At 35.8% G+C, this 21,886-nt stretch overlaps 2 protein-coding genes across 2 annotated transcripts in view; both read right to left on the bottom strand.

Moving 5' to 3' along the window:
• Positions 1-21,886, bottom strand: part of LOC144446975 (deoxynucleoside triphosphate triphosphohydrolase SAMHD1-like) — a 367,634-nt gene that overhangs the window by 26,791 nt on the left and 318,957 nt on the right. The gene's annotated exons all lie outside the window — the stretch shown is intronic.
• Positions 1,318-10,621, bottom strand: LOC144446575 (uncharacterized protein C2orf42-like). The gene is made up of 7 exons (XM_078136372.1): positions 10,557-10,621; positions 8,560-9,404; positions 7,848-7,973; positions 7,407-7,622; positions 6,067-6,275; positions 3,856-4,018; positions 1,318-2,802 (listed from the first exon to the last, which is right to left on the bottom strand). Exons 2-7 carry the CDS (start codon positions 9,392-9,394, stop codon positions 2,597-2,599), a joined length of 1,755 nt encoding a protein of 584 aa, XP_077992498.1. The 5' UTR covers positions 9,395-9,404; positions 10,557-10,621; the 3' UTR covers positions 1,318-2,596.

A 21,886-nucleotide genomic window follows, 5' to 3' on the forward strand; every position in this document is an offset into this window, starting at 1 on the left:
CTGCACAAACACAAGAAAAAAGAAGACCGAGGCAGGGTATTTAAGTGATTCAAACTCACCAGAAAACACTTTTTTTTTCTTGGCCTTAAAATAGGTTTACAATGAGCGTGGAATTCACAAACAGATGAAATATTTATCGTTTCAATTTCGTCAAATATGGACTTATCATTTTCAAATTTCACACACTGATGCGCAGATGAATAAAGAGAAATCATGTCTTTTTAGATTTTCGATTAGAAGTTTAGGAAGTATTATATTGACCTCGAACCGTCTCCTTTTTGCCATGTTCTTTTCCGATTTCTCTCGATGACAAACTACCGCTGTTTGTTGCAAGGCTTGTACATAATCATTTATCTAGCTCTGTATCTCAGGATATAAATACACTCTCACATATTTATCAAGTATAATAATCTATAATTTATACCCAATGTGTGTGGTCAAAATATGGAAAATAGACCGACCCGAGCCTAGCCTACGAAGAAATTTTCGCGACAATGTATCAATAATGGTGACCTATACATTGACCTCTATATAATTAGTGTACAGTGAGGGCGCGCCACTCAACAAAATCTTGAGAATGTGTAAACTCGTGGTGGGACTGAAGGAAGTTCAACACGCACATGCCATATCCCAGGTATGTAGGGGATCACGAAAGCCAAGTGAAGTCGAGGATGGCAAGCTTTCCTTTGCTGAGAATAGGAGGCGTGGCGGGCATTTCAACAACATTTTTGACAACTAACTTTCATTGGGACTTGACAAATCACAGCTAAATTTCTTGCATAATTCCTTACAGAAGGCATTCAGTTTAAATGTGGTACCTCGGTATTTTTGCTTCAATTGACCTTCGTGATACATGTTTACGTTTTCGTCTTGATGGCCACCTCCTCCTACGAAAAACGTACACATGTATCACGACGGACAATAGAAGCAAAAATACCGAGATAAAATAACAATATATATTTGTAAGACATGAATCATACAAATAACTCATTTCAAACGATTTTGGGATCTACACAAAAGTTTTCTTCTATATAGGACGGGTGAGTTGATTACAGAGTTACACCAGAAACACGCTAACTCATCACAGTAGTTCATCTAAACTGACAAGAAAGTGAATTTATCATTCATACAGATTGTCTAATTTTGTTGCAATCATACAGAACAAGACTATATACCATTCCTTTTTAAACAAGAATTGCTAAATTCTCTTTTATTGAACACGAATATTAACTTTTAAAATATGTTACAGCCAAAGTTGAATGGAATGGAATAGTTTGTTTGCACTTGTTGGTTCGTCTCATTTACATAATGTCTTCGCTCCAGCTCATCATTACCGTAAAGCGATGTAACAAATGTGAATCACATGGGGTCAATAGGTCACAGCTATTTGGTGAACATACAGAAATCGTTTTATTTTCATATGAAATATAATGTCCAATGAATGCAAGTTCCGATACATCAATCAATCATTCCTTTGAAAGTAGAAATTATTACAATAAGTTAGGAATTCATCTCAATATAATATTCCACAGGGAGGTTACTAGCAAAATGGCAAGGATATATTTGATATTTTGTATAGATTAAGTATAGATTGTACATTAAATTTTACAATCTGCAGAAACTTACAATTACATCTTTTTTGAGCTCTAAATATTTCTTTCACAAGATTTTTGACCATGAGTGCAAAACCAAATTTGAAAATAAAGATGCCCCCTACTCGTGGCTTTTGTCAATTGAACAGCTTATTTATATTAGATTTATCACAAATTTGAGAATTGTGCCTGTATTATTGTTTAGGTCTCCTAAGTGACTGTCCACTGGTACAAGCAATACAAACTGAACAGAACTACATGTTCATGTGATGCAAACACAAGAACACACTGTACAAATAATTACATACTAGTAAATTGCAAAGAGGCCATGATAACTGCAACCTGCTGGTTAGCTGAAAACTACAGAATTATTCCTTTGAGCATTTAGTCTTTATTGGAGAGACTTGGTACATTTTGTCTACGAGGTACAATGGCTTGAGAATCCAGTCACACTTTGATTGAAATCTCCACCTCTACACTATAGCAGTGTAATTCAAAGATAAGACTCAAAACTACCCATGAGGGAGGTAGCTATAATAAAAGTTCATAAATACTTTAAAAATACTACTCTGTTGTATTGATGATTTCTGTACACGTTGAAAGTTCTATGACAATAAAGCAAACATCACTGGCCTTGGATGACAAGTTATGACTCACTTTTTATTTCATTCAGAGCATAAACAGAAACATTACACAAAAACATTCTCCCCAAACAATTCTGCAATTCTCTATAATTTGGTTTCAATCTAATTAACTAATGCAAATTTAATGCATTATATATCTCTTACACTTCTGAATGAAAATAACATGAATGAAACACTTGGGGGGAAAGAAGGTAATTTCATGTACACAGGATTACCCTAAAAATCTCTTAACATTTTGAACTGTAGGAAATGTGGTAAATTACATATTTGACTCTCTAGATGGATGAAAGGTAATATTCTGATAACTGACGTTCAATCTAACACTGATGGATCTAGGTTATTTACAGTTTCATATATAGTTTAGTCCTTTTTCTGTAGTAGTTCACTGATAGTCTGTGGTTGCTCTAGATTTGATACAGTACTTGAGCGTATCTCCACATGTCCATTCCTCTGGTGCCCATATTCAAATTTGATTCTCAGTTCCCCGATCTTGGATTTTGGCAAGATATCTGGTATCCATTCGATTATGAAAGGTGTAGGCTCTTTCTGGTCTGGGGATGTGTTACCTGTAAAAGATGACAGGGAAAAGATGAAGTTATAACTCTAGGTTCTTTCTTGTCTTGGGGATATATTACATGTAAAATATCAAGAATTTGAAGGTTTTTTTCTGATCTGGGAAGTGTTGTGTATGAAAGATAATATGCAAAAGATGAACAATTTACATGATTGTAGTGATACACTATTCCCAAATAACCATGAAAGTATACGTCAAAATAATGGATATAGCAGCCTTGCCCTATGTGTACAGACACATACACACACCTTGGACCACTTTACAGCATTCATTATGCATATAGACCAGAATAACACTTGTGTCAAAGTGTTTAGATGTAATTTGTTATACCACAATATTTTTCTTCGTTCAGCCAAGGAAAATACGAGTGACGTAAGAGGACAACTTTAGGTCACGAGTATTTTCTGTCTGAATGAAGAAAAATATTGGAGGATAACATAATTATACCAGCACCAATAATATCAAAGAAAAATTGGGGAAAGTAATGACAATTTTGTTTGACTCATATTTCGAACACAGCAGAACCAGTGATGTAGACATGTGTTATCATGATATAGATGCATGTTGTCATGATGTAGAACAACCAGAGTATATATTCCATATTTTTTGTTCAACTTGGCTCGAGCATGGTATAAGGAGTGTTATACATCTGGTTTCACATACAAGACATTTACATTTAATACTTGTCAGTTCTCTCACTACATAGAAAACAAGAATCTGGGTTGATATTGACTTGTGATGAGAAATGCTGCAGGTATAGAAATGAATTTAAGTATCTCATAAATTTACTATGTTTGAATCAAAGAATGTTTGTGTCTACTGTAGACATATTTTCACTTGCAGGTTTGAGGTCATTTTATCATGGAATGCCCTTGACCTGTACATGGGAAATTACTGTGTTCTTTGACCACTTATCATGGGAAGGTTATATGACCTTGAATTGTACATAGAATGTACTGTACTCACTCTTCAAGGAATATTTATGCAACTGGAAGCTTTTCAAGAAAAAGCTATCCAATTATAGAGAAGACACCCTTCTACTTACCAACTTTCAGATATGTCTTCAATTCAAATGGTTTGATGGGTGGTTGACCTTCAGTTTTCCTGTATGCTTCGGCGATGGTTTCTACTTGTACTTTTGGAACGTTGAACTCTGAAAATGTCCCGTCTCTGTTCTCTACAAAGCTACGTGTTATCTCTAATGGCATCTGTAAAAAAAGAAAATAGAAATCAAGAACTGTGGGAAAGTATCCGGCAAGATAATCAAATGAATTCACAAACCAAAGGTAGGATTGATTTACATTGGCATTTCATCGATTTACATTTCGTTACACATTTAAGAAATTCTTATACATCTAACTATACATATGTACCAGACCTGCATAATTTATACTCAAGATTGTAAAGACAGTTAGCCATCTGTTGTCTGTGAACAATGTACTTTTGAACGTATTTGCCTGTCAGACTACCCATGTTCTCAAACCCTAAACAACAATATCCTATGCCAGAATGAATGTTCATGGGCTCTGAGTTCATAGTAACAAATGATGATTTCTCCTCACAGTAAAAGTACTTCTTAAAAATTTTTGCCAACTTCTCGTCAGCATTGCCATGGGTGTCCTACAATATCCCAATTCATCAAATCCACTGTTTTACACTCACAAAATACCAGAGTACAGGGCTCGAAATTCGTTTTTTTTCTTGGTAGCCCAGGTGGGCTACCATCTTTAAAATTTGGTAGCCCGAGAGCAATGACTGGTAGCCCATATGCATGCATTTCTAAATTAATGGTGTCTGTGTATATACATTGTATGTAACTATATGATGTATTGAATTCGATGATTGATTGAACACGTTATTTGTGTGTATTTCATGCCATATTTGACATTGGGAACGCAATTTTTTGCATGTATGTGTCTCTGGGGACGTGTCATAAAAGAGGGACCGTATGAGGCTTACTGTTACAACGTACGGTTATCATTGCAATGAAGAAAAAAAATGTAGTAGCAATTCGTACTTGTAACTATTATCTAAATCTCTTGGTGCAGTGAGACCTGTAAAATTTGAATATGATTCAACGTATGGAAAACGTATAAACAGTTTCATAAGCCCCATGGCCATTTCCTGATGTGGAGACTACGTCTTGGGTAGTTTAGAAACTATGTGCTGTTATCATTATCTATCCACGTGATTGGTTACTTATTAACAGACGGGTTAGACAGGATTTGTATTAATACATGACGGCCATTACGGCAAAGCCCCTTCCATTCATGGGCGAAGAGATAATCAAACAGAGTCTAAGACCACATCAGCAGACGGTCCATGCTGAAAACTTCACTCAGATAAATTCAAATCATCATGTCACCATTTCATTCTCACTAAAACTTCAACTTTCTTTTGAGCTTTGCTACTACTACTAGATCGAATGCATTACGTGAATTTACCATTCACCACTGCATGCTCTCAGGGGTTGCGTGAGCGTGGTTTACACACGGAATGTTTTAGGCATCGTTCAAGAATAAACGAATCTGTAGGTGTATACCAAGTTAACAGTTCTCATCAGCATAAAATTTTATCAAACACCATTACAACTGTGTCTCTGTCAAGTTGAAAGTTAAAGCTGCCATTCATGTTATGGACTGCAGCAGTGCTGACTCCGACTCCGAGAAGAACCGGAAGCGCCCGGGCCGGAGAGCAGATTTCCAGAGAGTGATTACCATGGGAAATTGAAAGTACAGAAAGATAACATTAAATCGCTATACTGTATACAGAATATTGTTGCATATAAATGTTTTGTTGTGACATTTTGGAAGTACAAGCTGTGTATACGATGAACTGAAGAACGGCGTGTACAGTGTACATGTATTTTGTGTACATTTGATATACATGTAGTGTGGATGCAAATTTGGAAAAGACGCACAGATTTTGACGCTAATTTTGGCGAGAACACGTCCCACAGGACTGCGACATCGGAGGCCCCCAGCCCGGGAAGGTGTCGGAGTCAGGGTGTCACAGTTTCATTCAAAACTTAGTAGCCCAATTGGGCTACCACTCACATAATTTGGTAGCCCAGAGACAAACATTGGTAGTCTGTGGACGCGGGACTACCGCGAATTTCGAGCCCTGGAGTACACTATTCACACAGATGAGGAGACTTTACATATGACTAGTGTTTAGCTGAAATTTGTTTTATGTTCTGAATAATGTCTAAGTTGAATTCATTATATTGGGTGACAAGTCATAAAACTTTCTTTACCTCAACAGTATCAAATATTTGTTTGACATGGATGATGTTATTAATGTGCCAGGTGTACTTGGAGAATGTACCAAGAGGTAGAGCGTCTTTCCTGATGAATGCTGTAGTAGAATTTGGTAGTCTTTTTTTCTTGCTGCCAGTTGATATCCTTTGTTGTAGGAGATCAAAGAACTTCTGTGGAACATGGAAAACTAGTGGTTCTGGATTGCCTAAATAGATAACATAATCAAAAGGTACATGTCATTTTCTGGTGGCTATTATGCTACATGTATTCTGGAAACATGTACATCTCACCAAAATAAATCAAGCCTTTCCATGACTTGCATTTTCAAAGTTTTTAAAATTTGAAAATTGAATTTTGAAGTTATTGCACTTATAAATGAATATTACTATTCACCCTATTTAATATTTATTATGACTTTGATTTGAAAGTATCAGCTACTCTAAAATTCACTTTACTAGCTTGTACAAATGAAATAGTTCAATACAAACTATCAGTTTTTGTTCATATAGCTTTAAACCTCATGATTGTTTTGTTCAACAAATTATGTACTGTATGGTTTCTTCTGAATCTTTCATTGTAAGCTGTTTTTTTTTCTCTCCGTCATAATGTAAATGTTTGTACAATGGGCTGAGGCCTTAGCTTTTGAAATAACGCAATGAGTGAGAAGTTACCAACATTGACTTTCATTTTAAAACATAATTTTGACTGCGAGCAAGAACATCAAATGATATTCATGAGGATCATGACTATATTTGTTACAATGCAGAACACTCTATAGAAAAATTATGCATTGAACATCAATTTAAACGATTCTGTGTTTTCAATACTCAGTGAGAAGTGAATCATTCACTGTTGTAAACAAAATTGACCAATACTGATTGTCACCTCGATATCAATGACAAAATGTAACACATCTGAAATTGTAATTAATTTGATTTATGTATTTGGCCCACACTATCTATGTATATCATACCATAACAGCTTGAATATGTCAGACAGGGAGAGTTAAAATACATAAACAAGACACTTATTTCAATATAGGATAATAGTTCAGTCAATATCATAGGTGAATTAGCTGACAAAAATACCATCTAGTGTAAAGTATGGTCTGTGTCATAGGTGAATTACCTAACAAACTTACCATCTAGTGTATGGTCTGTGTCATAGGTGAATTACCTAACAAACTTACCATCTAGTGTATGTTCTGTGTCATTGTGAATTAGCTGACAAACTTAACGTCTAGTGTATGGTTTGTGTCATCGGTGAATTACCTAACAAACTAACTTACCATCTAGTGTATGGTCTGTGTCATCGGTGAATTAGCTGACAAACTTACCATCAAATTGATAGTGCATGGTCTGATTAATCCTCTCTGTAACACTAGCTAGAAACTCAGTAAAAATCAAGGTTCCGTCGTGTTCATCTAATGTGCCTTGTTTCTTAGCTGCCGATGGTAATCCTGCAGGACTTGTACCAAGCTTCTTGACAGGACTTTTCTTGCTGGGGGTATTCACACTATCTTGTAGAGTTAACAGAGCACTACTTGCTTGTACTGTAAAGTAAATCAGCAAAAACATACATGCATATTACCCTTTTGTATATAGTTGTTTCATTTTACACTTGTGTTTGTGTGTGTGGAACGTTTTCCCTTATATATATTATCTTTATCGGACGAAAAATGAATAAAACTATATCACGTGTAACTAAAGTGGAAAGTGATTTATTGTTTGTCAATACTTTTTTTATATTGAGCTTTCTGATAATTGCTGTAACTTACCTAAGGAATCGTCTCTTTTCCTCTTTTTCACTTTATTTGGACTCTCTATAGCTTCCACAATGGTTGTCGTCCCATCTTGTGCATCTGTGTACACCGTTACAATCTGTCTTTCTGGGGCTGCAGTCACTGAATCCAAAAAGAGAACTTATTTCCGTATGCTTGAGTTTTTGCTATTCTTTCAATCAGAGACTTGAACATTTTTCTACAATTCTAACTAAACCATTCCAAGGATTTTCATCTTGTCACTTACACCACTTACACCAACTGTGAGCATCTTTCAAATTTCCATTTTCAAATGTATTTCATTTTACAAATAAATCTGAAAATAAACACCCTGCTGTAGTTCGTATTATACCAAAATCTAGTGGCCTACCGAAAGTAATTCTTGGATTAGCCTCTTAGCTCATAGACAGAACATGGCTATGAACAGCAAAGGGCACTGCATAATTGCATGGGCTGTACAATGTAAAACTATCGTAACAGCAGTTATTTCACTTTCAAAACAACAAATGTCTGTTCTGCTGATACTGTACTTACAAATAAATTCACTATTTCATTATCAAAAAATAACTGCCATCTCTTTGTGAATTCAGTCTTTTATTAAGGGTATGCAATTGTACTCCTGATAATAAGACATATGCAGGACTTAATTTGTTTTTGTTTGTCATTTAGATGTTCCGATCTGAATTCTCATTAATGTGGCTAAACTTACCTTGTTGTACTTGTGTGTCTAGATTGATGTAGTATGTGAACTCTTCTGTCAGTTTGTCATCACTAGCAAATGCACATATACAAGCATAAAAATGCACACATCTCCGTTTGTGCTCCTCAACCTGTCCAATAGTTTTCAAATTTTTGAAAGCTCTGCATGTACAATGGAACTTCTTCTCTATCACTCCCCCCTTCCTTGTATTCTCAGTGAATGAGAAGTGTAGAAACCCTAAGGGTTGTTTAGGATTTGTCTTACACTTCACTACCATAATATTTTTGGTTACTCTTTGAACCAGGGGTCCTGTTGTTTCTGTAGCCAATAGCCAAATGGCCTGTTTTACTTCATTTGACACAGGTAATGAATTGAGAACTGAGTTCTTCAGCGTTAATGGCAGTGCATCTTGTGTGCATTGTAGAGCAAGTTTTATGTGGTTGCAAGGAGTTTCAACCACACCACCCTGTGTTAGCGGTCGTTGACATGCATCAACAAAACATCTCCCTGTTTGTCCTAAAACAGAATTATCAACAGTTGCTGGCTGGGCTGCTTGCAAATCTGGTGCTAATGGCAACTGGACAAACCCTCGGTAATCTGGTCCTCTGTCTCGTAGTCGTACAGAAAAGACTTGTACTGTAGAACCTGTAATGATTTTGACAGCTTCTGCACTGTGTCCCCCTCTCCGCTGCTTATCTTTGAACACAGCATTACATGCTTTGTTCTTGCAGCTCAATCCTCTGGTTCCATTATACGTGCCACATTTGGGACATTTCTTTACACCACGCAAAGTCGGCCTGCCAAGGTCCTCAAAACTTATTTTGGGTTTCTCTATAGCAGCCATGTTACATTATCTACAAATAACATACAATAGATGTTGTGTGAGTTCCTGTTCAAACGAGATACTACAAAACATTTATAATATGTACCGATGTCGTATGATTTGAGGAGCAAGTTGGTTCAAATTTCGACCCAACATTAAAAATAGAACGTATGGAAATTTCCCACCTGTTAAGTTTATCTATGAGTATTCATACAGTATAGGGCTGACAACAATGCTGTCATTGATGAAGGGGACAGTGGCTTCATGTCACAACAATACAACGAATCAAGAAATGTATTTCTCATAAACTAACAAATTGTGTGTCTTCAGGTACTAAGTGTTCTCCTGTCTGACAGTCAGATACAAGCTTTAGGTTTTCTACAACCATGATAATGTCGTCTTTCCACTTGTGTGAAAGATTAGTCACAAATTTACATCAATGATCAAGGCATGACAAAATATTTCGAAACAACTGTTTCTAATTCATTCTCTACACATAAATTGCATAAATTACCGCCCACATTTTCATAAATAGCAAAATGTATAATATTAATAATATGTCTGGTTACATTTTGAGCCTCACACCTTGGTTATTTCAAGGTGGTACCGGAAGACAGATTAACATACCGTGATAGGTAATGTGTGTTGAAATCGCTTTGAAATGTTGATCAGTCTAATATCCGGTGAAACGGGTTGTGTACTTAACAGATTTACAGGTCACCAACAAACAATTTGATTATATCAGTATGATATACAAATTATGCAGCCTGATTGTGATAAACATTTGATGAACGATGTCATGTTGATGCAAGAACCAACAAATTTAATACCACCCCCCAAAAATGACCAACGTCCATTGCCGACATGTGCAAAAACAAATGGAGAAACATTTACAGTAGGAACAGACCTAACAATCCATTAATATATACTTTGGAGCTACAAGCTATAACACTAATTTATAGTTCATAAGATGCACAGACAACCGGCATTTGGCAGTGCATCGTACACGGGCAGAATGTGTACATCATGTAATTTTTCAAGTGGAAGAAATTTCTTTCAAAGCTCGGTAAATTTTTGTCGTTGCGATCGTTCTTCTTATGCACAATCATAAATAATATAAGTATAATCATCAGCTTCATTTTAACACAAAGCCTATACTTTTTTAAGAAGAGCAGTAATTTACCTTTCGTAGACAATTATTTCTTTTCCAAAATGTTGATTCTTAGCAGCCCGCCATGTTGGTCAAGCTCAGGAAAACAACAACGCGAAGTAGCCGTGCAATTATTGGTCTAGAGTGATCACGTGGGACAGATTTTCAAAACGACAACAATCATTGGTTTATGATAATTTATGTACGTTGTACTCGAAGAGGGCGCTGTACTCCAGACGAACTCAGTGTCGAACTTCACCAAGTCTTTCGTTTTCCCTGCAAATCACCTTATCAATGTCACCACCATTACCAACGTCAGGTGCGTTTTATGTTGTTGTTGTTTTTTCTTTACTTCTTTTGTTGTGAAATTGCCACATTATCATGAAATAAAAAATACCGAGTTCTAACACGAAATCGAAGCATCGTCATGACTGAGGCAAGCGCAAAAGCATATTGTCAAAAGAACAATAACCTGTGAACTTGTGCATGGTGATGGTTAACACTAATACAGCACATGATCTGGGCTATCTAAAAGAACTTGTATATACAGATGGATAACTTATATATATATTCTATATATCTATAGATGAGATTTTTTTAGATAGCCAACTCAGATTATGTGCTGTATTACTTGTATGGCAATGTATTCAGGTAAATGAAAAAGAAAAAAAGTATTTTACCAAGACACAGTTTGCTTTATATTGGTGAACTATGAAAATAAATGAACGAAGAATGTTTTATATACATCACCCCAAAACAGAAATACATGAATAGAACAGAATAAATTGTGTTTGTACAGTACTTTAGATTTGTTGAAATCAGCAAAACCCTTTTTGTGTTACTTTTTACATTGACGCTTGGTTGCAGACATGCCTTCACTGTCTAGATCTGTTATCAATCAGTATTTAAAACAAATTGTGTTATCAAAACATATGCCTCGATATAGATATGGGTACTTGTGGAGATATTCTGAGCTGTTGGCCAGTGTTGTGTTTGAAAATATTTCCACATGTTATTTAACGGCTGATTTACTCATCGACCTTCAGAAATATTATTGTGGTACGGATATTTATACATTCCATATGCAAACTTATTATTACCATGGCCATGAGTTTTTTCACATTTTAAAAATGAACAAAAAGATAGCATGTGCTTCGGTTTCAGTACTTGAATAGTGATAGCGCCACATGCCGATCACAATTGAGATTCTTTCGTTTTGTAAAGCCGCAGCGTAATGCAAGTGTTAAAGGGGAACACAGGCGAGGCCAGGTTGGTTTCCTTATGTTTAGAAAACAAAGGAAATATACTCTTACAGACACTGCATCGCACAGCCTCTCTAAAAAGAACGAGAAAAATTGGTAAATCTGGCCGCAGCTCACTAATTTCAGATCTGGCCCAAAAGAGACCACTGAGGCAAGGCATTGTGGGAAGTAAGCAAAGTAAGGAGCTTCACACGTCTTGAATCCAACTCGAAACAATACTACTGCAGATGTTACAATATGTGTGAGGTTAAGGTTGCGTGATGCATGATTTGTGAAAATGCCATTTTGACCCTCTCCTTATCCCATTTTCTAAAATATGGCCCTCCTCAGATCGGATTAGTAATAAGTGACCCCCTATTTACCCACTGTAATTACTGAAGGCTCCCTCGTATCCTTAAACTCTACAGAAGTTCGCTGTGTACGTACCTGACATACAAACCTTCAAAACTACACTGAATGCTATCGTTATCAGTAACCAGGGCACATCGCTATGATCGCGACATCTATTGTGGATCGGCACTTTAATTTTATAGATGTGTATTATTATGTACCATTATAAATCAAATTAAGATAGATCTTTGGAAATAAAATGATATCTTTCACCTAAATTTATATTAATAAACTACTCGATCAGCGATGTTGAACAATATGTATAACATTGTATTACATAAATCAATATGTATAATTTGGACTAACAGAAATCAGGTATAGTCGTCTCTATATAACATGACACAATGTTGAAGATATTTAATCACATTGGATACTTGTAATTCTCTCCCCTTCACTTTTAAACATTGTCCTTTAATTGAAAGCAGTTCTACATCTTCTCTCTAAACTTTTCATTCTCGGTGATTTAACCATGGAAAGGTACAAATAAGATATTTAAGTGAAAATGTTTTGTGAAATTAAGAAGAATTCATGAAAATGACTACGTGAAGTACTAGTGACTGTTATTTTTCAAAGTTTCGCTTTACTTTGCTTACGGCAAACTTTGTCTCTCCAAGGGTATGGATTATCTGGCCTTTGCTTTTGCTATATGGTCACATTTTCAAATATTGATGGCAGAGCTAGCTGTGACATGTTAGATGATATTACCATGACACTAGCAATGGTCGACAAAAAAACACATTTTCAACACGAATCTAAATATCCATTACGTGTACCGCAATCTTGAGAACTATCAAATATCGTTCTTTACTCAAGAAAGAAGACAGTCATAATCGGTACAGAACGCAACTTAGCAGAGATGATTGTATAAACATCGTATACGTATATTAGACAGATATTGTATATATTGAGACTACGATCAGCGTATCATGACCATAACAGATTTGTAGTCTGAGTGATTTTATCCATTACGCTATCGCTATTACTGTGACAATCTAGATTCAACGCCAGTTGTAAATATTTATATGACTAAACAAATGGCCCTACTATTTCTCATTCCTATGAATAATGGAGGAGATACTGATCGTGAGCTGTCAAATTTCACATTTCTAGGCCGTAATTCTATACCGTATTAACCAAACGTAAACAGTAATCCACAATGATCCTCTAAAATACTGCTTTTTCTTCATGTTTTATGAGAAGACGAGGCCACATTAAGTACACAACCCATGCATTTCCTATTTACAATGTGCTTACCTTAATACTGCGTTCATGTTATGTGAGATTTAAACGGTTTAACGACAGTGCCAGGAAACTTCACATTTTAGACAAACCCCGCCAAGAAGAATGGACACAACTTTGGTAACTACCTCTATCGAAGAACTAATGGGGTTAATACGATAAGCTTATGTAAATTTTGAGTAGGCCTGTATCTTGTGGTGTAGGCATATATATATATATATTATATATATATCGCTCCAAAACACACACAAAAAATTCCGTTCATCGACGTTGTTGGTGAACATATTATTCAGAGTACAGTAATCGTTTGTCGTAGTACTCTATTAGTGTTTGCTGAAAAACGTGGAAAGGTATCATTTTTCAAGAAAATTCCAGACACCGATGCCGTTAAAGTTTCGTCATGCATAATAGTTTGATTGCTTGTGTTTACGTGTGTTTACTCAGTTTGTTTTCATCACTTACAATACGTACAAAACAAACTTTTACATACATGTACATATTTCATTTTTTTGCAAGTAATTGTGTTACAAACATGAACATGGTCTGTGTTGTTTCATTTTGTTTGTTTGAAGTAGAAAAACTCACACAATTTAAGGGATTATAATAGTTAAAATCCAAAATAAATGTGAATTTCTCGACCACATATTCAAAATTATAGGATAACCAAAATAATTACCCAAAAGAATTTACGTTTAAATTGTGACATTCTAATACACATAGGGGAGTACATCACTGGCAATGAATTGATGACTTTTTTTCTTATTGTACAGTGATCACCAGCTTCATCTTTATTTTATAATATTGTACACATTATGCATGTTAATGGTGTAGAAAGAGAATCGAGTGTAATCTCAATGCCTTCGGAAAGGACTGTTGTTTATATATGTATATATCCTTTGTTATCATCAACGTAGTACCACATTCAAATATGGCATCTTTAGGGGAAAAGTGGGGGGGGGGGGGGTTGTCATCGTCAATGTATGCATAAACTTGTAGTCAATTGAAGCAACAAAGGAAGATGTGACTCACGTTTCATTAGAATTGATGAAATTGGTGAGATATTGTATCTATAGCCCGCGGCCGGGCCACACAGACACAGACTTGGACTCATACATACATACATACATACATACATACATACATACATACATACATACATACATACATACATACATACATACATACATACATACATACATACATACATACATATCAACAGCTCCAAAAGTTCAAGAAACAACGTTCTTTTCTACGGACTTGATGAGCAGACTAACGAAACTTGGGCCGATTGCGAAAACATAGTTCGTAATTTTATGGTAGAGAAACTTGGTATAATGGAGGCTGCAGTTGAAGATAAAATAAACATAGAAAGGACACACAGGATAAACTCAAGACAAAGTACTACTGATACAAGACCAATGATAGTCAAGTTTATATACTACAAATGCCGATCACTTGTACTGGATGGAGGTAGACAGAAGTTGAGAGGGTCAAACTATCGAGTTATGAAGATTTCCCACCACATGTGCGCGAAACCAGGTGAAAGTTAATACCATTCATGACTCGATCCCGTGATCAATCTAAAACGGTATACCTTAGTTACGATAAATTAGTTATCGATCGGCAAAAGTACACATTTGATGAAACTAAAAATGACATTGTTCTTGCCTAACGGTGTGGCCAAACCCAAAGGACATTGAAAAACCAACGGCAAACTATTCCTAGGAGAACAAGGTCTGTTACGTTCTTATCATGGAATGCTAGAGGACTAAGACAACATTTATCAAATATTGATCTTAAAGAATATCTTTCAAAGTTCACTGTAGTTAATGTTTGTGAAACCTGGTCTAAATCACTAGATGAATATTCTTTATTTCTTCAAACCCATAAATGTTTTTCATGCTATAAGGAAAGGTTAAGTCGTTTTGGTCGTCACCCTGGTGGTATTTCAGTTTTCGTATCTTTAGAGATTAATCCTTATGTTGAACGACTGTACAATCACTGTAAAGATGCAGTATTTTTGCGTATTAGAAAGCAAGCATTTAATGCTATTGAGGATATTATTTTAGTATGTGTTTATGTACCGCCAGAAGGGTTGTCCTGTTACAGAGACGGGGAGGGAAACGGGATTGAAAGTCTTGAAACTGTGCTGTTTAAATTATATGTCGATTACACAAATTTCGATTTGATTTTAATGGGAGACTTCAACGCAAGAACTAGTGACTTCATTGCGGAGAGTTTCACAGAAAATGTATATATTTCATTAAATTATGATATCGATAATTTCTCAAGGTTTAGAAAATCACTTGACCGAATTAATAATGTATTTGGGAATTCATTACTCGATTTGTGTTGCAGTTACGGGCTACACATGTTAAATGGTCGTTTTGAAGGCGACTGTAGAAGTAACTACACCTGTTGTACAACTAATGGTTCAAGTGTGGTCGATTACATAATTGTTCAAGACTCGTTGTTCCACCATGTTAGTAATTTTGTCGTTGATGACATTGATTATTCCGATCATTTTCCTATCCATTGTGCCATCACGTTCCCCGAAAAACTTTCTTGTTCAGACACACTGAGACGATACAGTATCTTGTCAACAATGGTACAAATATACATGGAAACCTGATCAGTCTGATGAATTCATGAGAAAAATACAAGATGAAGAATCTATGTCTTTGGCTTTAGACTTTCAAGCTGCCATTCAATCTCAAAATATTGAGAATGCCTTGTATATATTTAATACAATTTTGAGCCGAGCTGCTAGCAGTATGCGGCGGAAATATGACTTTAAAAACAAAAGAAATCTGATACGAGTAAACCATGGTGGGACAATGAGTGTACTTTGTCTAGGACAAATAAGTTTGAGTTACTCGCAAATTATCGCACCTTGAATAATGAGAACTCCAGAAAAGAATACATTAATGCTAGAAACCAACACAAGTGTCTCTGTAATTCTAAGCAACAAAATTACAGAAAACAACAACAGACATCTCTTCTAGCTAGTCTGAACGATTCATCATTGTTTTGGTCTGTAATTAAGCGTATCAAAGGGAACACACGAACACTTTCCTCCTCACAGCAAATAAAACCATCAGATCGGCATAATTATTTTGGCAAACTTTTAAATACGGATGTCAAACCTATGGAGAACACGTTTGACCAGAAAATTCAATTAGATTTAAATCAACATGATACAAGTTGTCACCTGTGTGATGCAAATGGATGAACGAGTTGAGTTGAACTCCCCTATTTCATTGGATGAGATCACAAAGGCCATACAAAGGCTGAAAAACAATAAATCACCAGGACCTGACCGTTTTGTTAATGAAATGTTTAAATGTAATATTGTTGGAACTTCTAAGTATTTATGTGATTTGTATAATGGCATTTTAGTTACTGTTAACTTTCCTAAAGACTTGTGTAATTGTATTATCTATCCGTTGCATAAAAAGGGTCCCACCTCTGACGTTAATAATTACAGGGACATGTCACTATTGTCAGCCACAAGCAAAATATTTACTAACTTTTTAAATGAACGTTTAGTGCAATGGACACAGGATTCTAAATTGCTAACTGTAGCCCAAGCTGGTTTCCGTAAATGATACTCCACAGTTGACAATATATTTACACTACATGCGATGGCTCAGAAGTATCTTTCAAATCGTAAAGGAAGGTTATTCTGTATTTTTGTTGATTTTTCCAAAGCATTCGATTGTGTACGTCATGACTATTTATGGTATAGACTAATTTCATATGGCCTACATGGTCGTGTGCTTCGTGTGTTACGCTCAATGTACTCAAAATTGGAATCATGTGTATTATGTAATGAAGGCCTCACCAGTTATTTCAATTGCTGGGTTGGTACAAGACAAGGCTGTCCTTTACTTTTCAGTTTATTTATTAATGAATTAAGCAATTACACGAGAAAGACTGAACGTGATGGAATATTTCTGACAGATGATTTTCCAAACATAGGCCTATTAATGTACGCAGATGATGTCTGTGATAGTGCCGATCTACCTATCACTGGTGTATTTAATTTGGATAAAACAGAAATGGTGGTATTATCAAAAGTACCGAAAAATGGTACTATTTGGGCAAAAAAAATTGAATGTGCCAAGCACTACAACTTTCTTGGACTTTTGTTGTCCTCACATTTGTCATGGTCACCTGCCAAAACTGAACTTGCCTCTCAATCCAGAAAGGCATTAACTCAGATACAAATTGTTATAAAGAAACTAGGTGGTATGTCCATGCATAATTCATTTAAATTGTTTGACAGTTGTGTAGCACCTGTGCTCTGTTATGGATCTGAAATCTGGGGTCATGAATTCTCCCCAACAATAGAAAAAAATCATCTCCGTTTTTGCAGGTTTTTATTAGGGGTCGGGAGTAGCACAAATACTGAAGCTATTTTGGGCGAGTGTGGTAGGGTTCCACTTTGTTGTACGTACATGAAAAGATGTGTGACATATTGGCTTAAGCTTGTACATATGGATCGTTCTCGTTACCCTAGAGCTGCCTATGAAATGTTAAAGAAATTAGACGAGGCAGGTAAAACTACTTGGGCTACAAAAATTTAAGAGCTCTTGTTTAAGTATGGCTTTGGTTATGCATGGTTTGAGCAACAGGTTGGAAATGTTGAATTATTTATGTCTATATTTCACCAAAAGATTAACTGATTGTTATCAACAAGAGTGGCACAATATAATTATTGAATCCCCAAGACTAAGGTTTTATGCGATATTTAAGTCTCAACTAGAACCTGAATTATATTTACAAAATATCCATATATCCAGGTATAAAACAGCATTTAGCTAAATTCCGTTGTTCAAACCATACTTTAGCTATTGAGACTGGAAGACATGTCGGTAAAGCTATCACGGACAGAACGTGTATTTTTTGTGAAAATGAAGGTCTAAATGTTCTTGAAGATGAACTGCATATTTTGTTATTTTGTCCTTTGTACCAGTCTCTTAGAAAGGAACTAATACCAAATTATTTCATACAGTACGTACCCAACACGAGATAAAGCAATAACCTTACTTTAGACCAGCAATCAACTTACACTTTTTCATTTGTCTGTCTTTTGTATTTAAAGCGTTCTTACTTAGAAGACGTTACTATCTTTGTAATCCTTATTTTATTTGTCATTGTGTTCCAAAAGTTACTGTAATATTTATCCTCTTTTCGTAGAATGATGGGCGGTGGCCCTATTCTTTTGAAATAAACAAACATATCAACAGTTATTTATTCAGGATTCATGATAAACATTATATAAATAACGATATTTATCCCAAAAAAATCGACTGGACAGAAAATTTACACATTCGTGTCCTTACATCTTCTTTGCCATGTTCTGAAATAGCCTATAGCAGCACTAACACTCATCAGGTATCGTGCTAACCACTTCTTGGTTTGATGCGGGATGCCAATCAACTTAAAACCGGGTATTACACGTTTGTGAACTGATCCTAAACTGCCGGTCACTATGACAACGATTCTACAAAAGAACCCTAGGTTATTAATTTCAAGAGAGAGTGGCATATATTTATCAAATTTCTCTGTGTAACACCTGTCGATGTGACCATCAAATGGAACTGAAACTTCAACTAGGAAAACTTCGTGGCTGGTTGTATCAATGATGGTTATGTCAGGTCTTATTGCTGTAGTTATGAATGATTCTAAATCTGCTCCAAACATGTGTGGAGTTAAAATAGTGTCTTCTATGACGAGATGAGATACATCTTTGACAGGAATTTGCTGAAATATCAAATTAACGATTCTATTGTGCCTGTCTTGATACAGTCTTTGGTATTGTGTACATCCATTCAGTACATGTGATACAGTGTCAGTTGGATGATTACACAAAGTGCATTGTTTATTGTACTGAGTGGGGTAGTATAATGACAGGAGACTGTTGCACTGTAAAAGTTGTAGTCTGCCTCTAATGATAAAACTAATGATGCTATCTTTTAATTTTAAGTTTGAGAGAAAGTAATTTGAGAGTTTGTGATCAACCTCGGTGGCTTCGCGGACTATTCGGCCTTGTGATTGTTTTCCTTTCCAGTCCGTAGCGAAGTTTGCAAGGTGACTTTGTTTACACAGTGAGTACACAGTATTTGAATTTGTAGTTGAAACTGTAACTTCGTTGTCGAACTTCATTATTAGGGTGTAATTATTATCGTCAACTCCTTTACTTAATTGCATTCCCTCACGTACACATAGATCATTCAGATGTACCCAGTCAGATTTTGGCCAGTTAACTTTGGAGTGTTTCTTCAGATTTCCGTGAGATATTTCATAACCAGTGAAGGAATTGTCTTCAGTAGTTGATGTAGATGCGATTGTTACTTTTCTCTTGTGCATGTGAAGATTTAAAGATGAACGTGTAGTATTTTGAACCTGCATATCGTCACTATTTAAAACGGATAGTTTGAAAGATATATGCTTGCAAGAATAAATTGTTGTTGGATTCAAAATCCCCAAACCTCCTTCAGACAGTGGGCAAAAAAATGTATGAACGAGTGGATGAATTATTTAGACTCAGCCAGCTTCTCACACATGACACGATTTCATCTTCAAGTTCTTTCAAATTCCGTAAACTGAAAGTTAAATTGGCAAAATAGAAGTTGAGTTTTGGACATCACATGATGTTAATTGCCTGATGAAGTTTGGATGTGGTTGGTAATGGTGAAGCGTCTATCTTTTCGAGGGTTACTTTGAAATCTTTGATCACTTCTCTTACTTGGTACAAGGATGCGGTATTAGTAATATTGATATCGTAGCCAAGATACGTGTATGACTGATCTCTCCGATAAATAGGTAGTGAGGCGCCCTGGATGTTGAGCTGGATGTCACCAGTGTTATCGTTCGTACTCCAGTTGTTACCTGTCCTTTTACCATGTAGAACGGCACACTTTCGATGTTTCACCTCCATTCCAGTTGTTTCCATAAACTCGGCGGTTTTCCTCACTGCCTCAGAGATACTCCCACTGTCTGTACCCGACGCACTGACATACATACATACATACATACATACATACATACATACATACATACACACACACACACACACACACACACACACACACACACACACACACACACACATGCATACATACATACATACATACATACATACATACATACATACATACATACATACATACATACATACATACATACCTATCGACCGGCCGGCCAGCAGGCCGACCGACCGACCGACCGACCGACCGACAGACAGACAGACAGACAGACAGACAGACAGACAGACAGACAGACAGACAGACAGGCAGACAGACAGGCAGACAGAGTTAATTGTTGTTAACGTTGTTTTTTACTAGTATTTTCCTAATATCGGGACATTTCAAATAGTTTTCAAATAGTGTATTTTTGTGGTTTATGCTTGTTTTTGATTTTCCTATTTGTTGTACAGGATGTTGTGATTATTTTGTAATGTAATACGGTTTAAAAGAAATGAAAACTGAGATTAAGATTAAGACAGATAGACAGAGACAAAATCACAAGATAGCCTTCCTTAGGGAAGGTAACAACAAGGATAAAATTATACTTACATACCTACATTAATATTTCAATTATTATGTACTGTATTGTAAGCAAATACGGATTGAAACCATGGTAACCATGCGTGTAAATCTATGGGGTATTGCCAAACTGGATAGAGTATCAAGTTTCAGTTAAGTCGCACACAAGGACACAATGTTTTTGTTTCGAATTACACAGACACTGATAGCGTGCGTGCACGCACATAAAACGTTACATTCGATCTTACAGTGATCATACAATGAGCAGATTTGTGTTTGAATCTCTCGTCTCATCCGGCAGTGGTGATGATTGATAGCGACATAAAATGTATCATTTTACATGCTTGCTTGCTATCAGTGTCTGTATTGTGTTTATGTGATTCCTAACAAAAAACATCGTGTGACTGAGACTTTAAAAACGTCGTGCCGCCTGATTGAAACTCTACACTCTCTCTAGTTTGGTAGTACTTGATAATTCTCAGTGTTCCAAAATCTGACGCTCATTCACATCAAACACAACAAACCAGTCAAATATGTCTTCCTTACTTCGATAAATGGTTCCAATAATAACCTTTTATTGATAAGAAAAAATGACATATTATGATAAGAAGGCAGGTTAGATTCTTGGTATATTTATATGAAGTACTGTAGGAAACATACACTTCAAAGACAGTGAGAAAGTGAAAATTTTAAAGATTTTGAAGTTCAAGTTTGTGTAGGCAAACGACTATGTATAAGACGTCTTGGCAGTCGGTGTCTCCAAAATCTCAACAACAAAAATGAGAAATGAGGAAAAAAAAACAGTTCTCAAATTGACGCTTGTTAAACAATACATTATGATATGGCCTATATACAATAGAATGGATTACGTAACGTTGTAAATAATAACCGATTATCTGACTTGCACCATCACTGCACG

This window comes from Glandiceps talaboti, chromosome 15 (genome assembly GCF_964340395.1).
Source record: "Glandiceps talaboti chromosome 15, keGlaTala1.1, whole genome shotgun sequence".
In the NCBI taxonomy this organism is placed as follows: domain Eukaryota; kingdom Metazoa; phylum Hemichordata; class Enteropneusta; family Spengelidae; genus Glandiceps; species Glandiceps talaboti.

What these genes read in the sequence shown, in the direction of transcription:
- LOC144446575 (XM_078136372.1), bottom strand. Translation starts at nt 9,394, where the DNA reads ATGGCTGCTATAGAGAAACCCAAAATAAGTTTTGAGGACCTTGGCAGG. An exon ending in AGACACACAAGTACAACAAG is followed by an intron (nt 7,974 to 8,559) that starts GTAAGTTTAGCC and finishes TTTTGGATTCAG; the next exon opens with TGACTGCAGCCCCAGAAAGA. An exon ending in GAAAAGAGACGATTCCTTAG is followed by an intron (nt 7,623 to 7,847) that starts GTAAGTTACAGC and finishes TTTACTTTACAG; the next exon opens with TACAAGCAAGTAGTGCTCTG.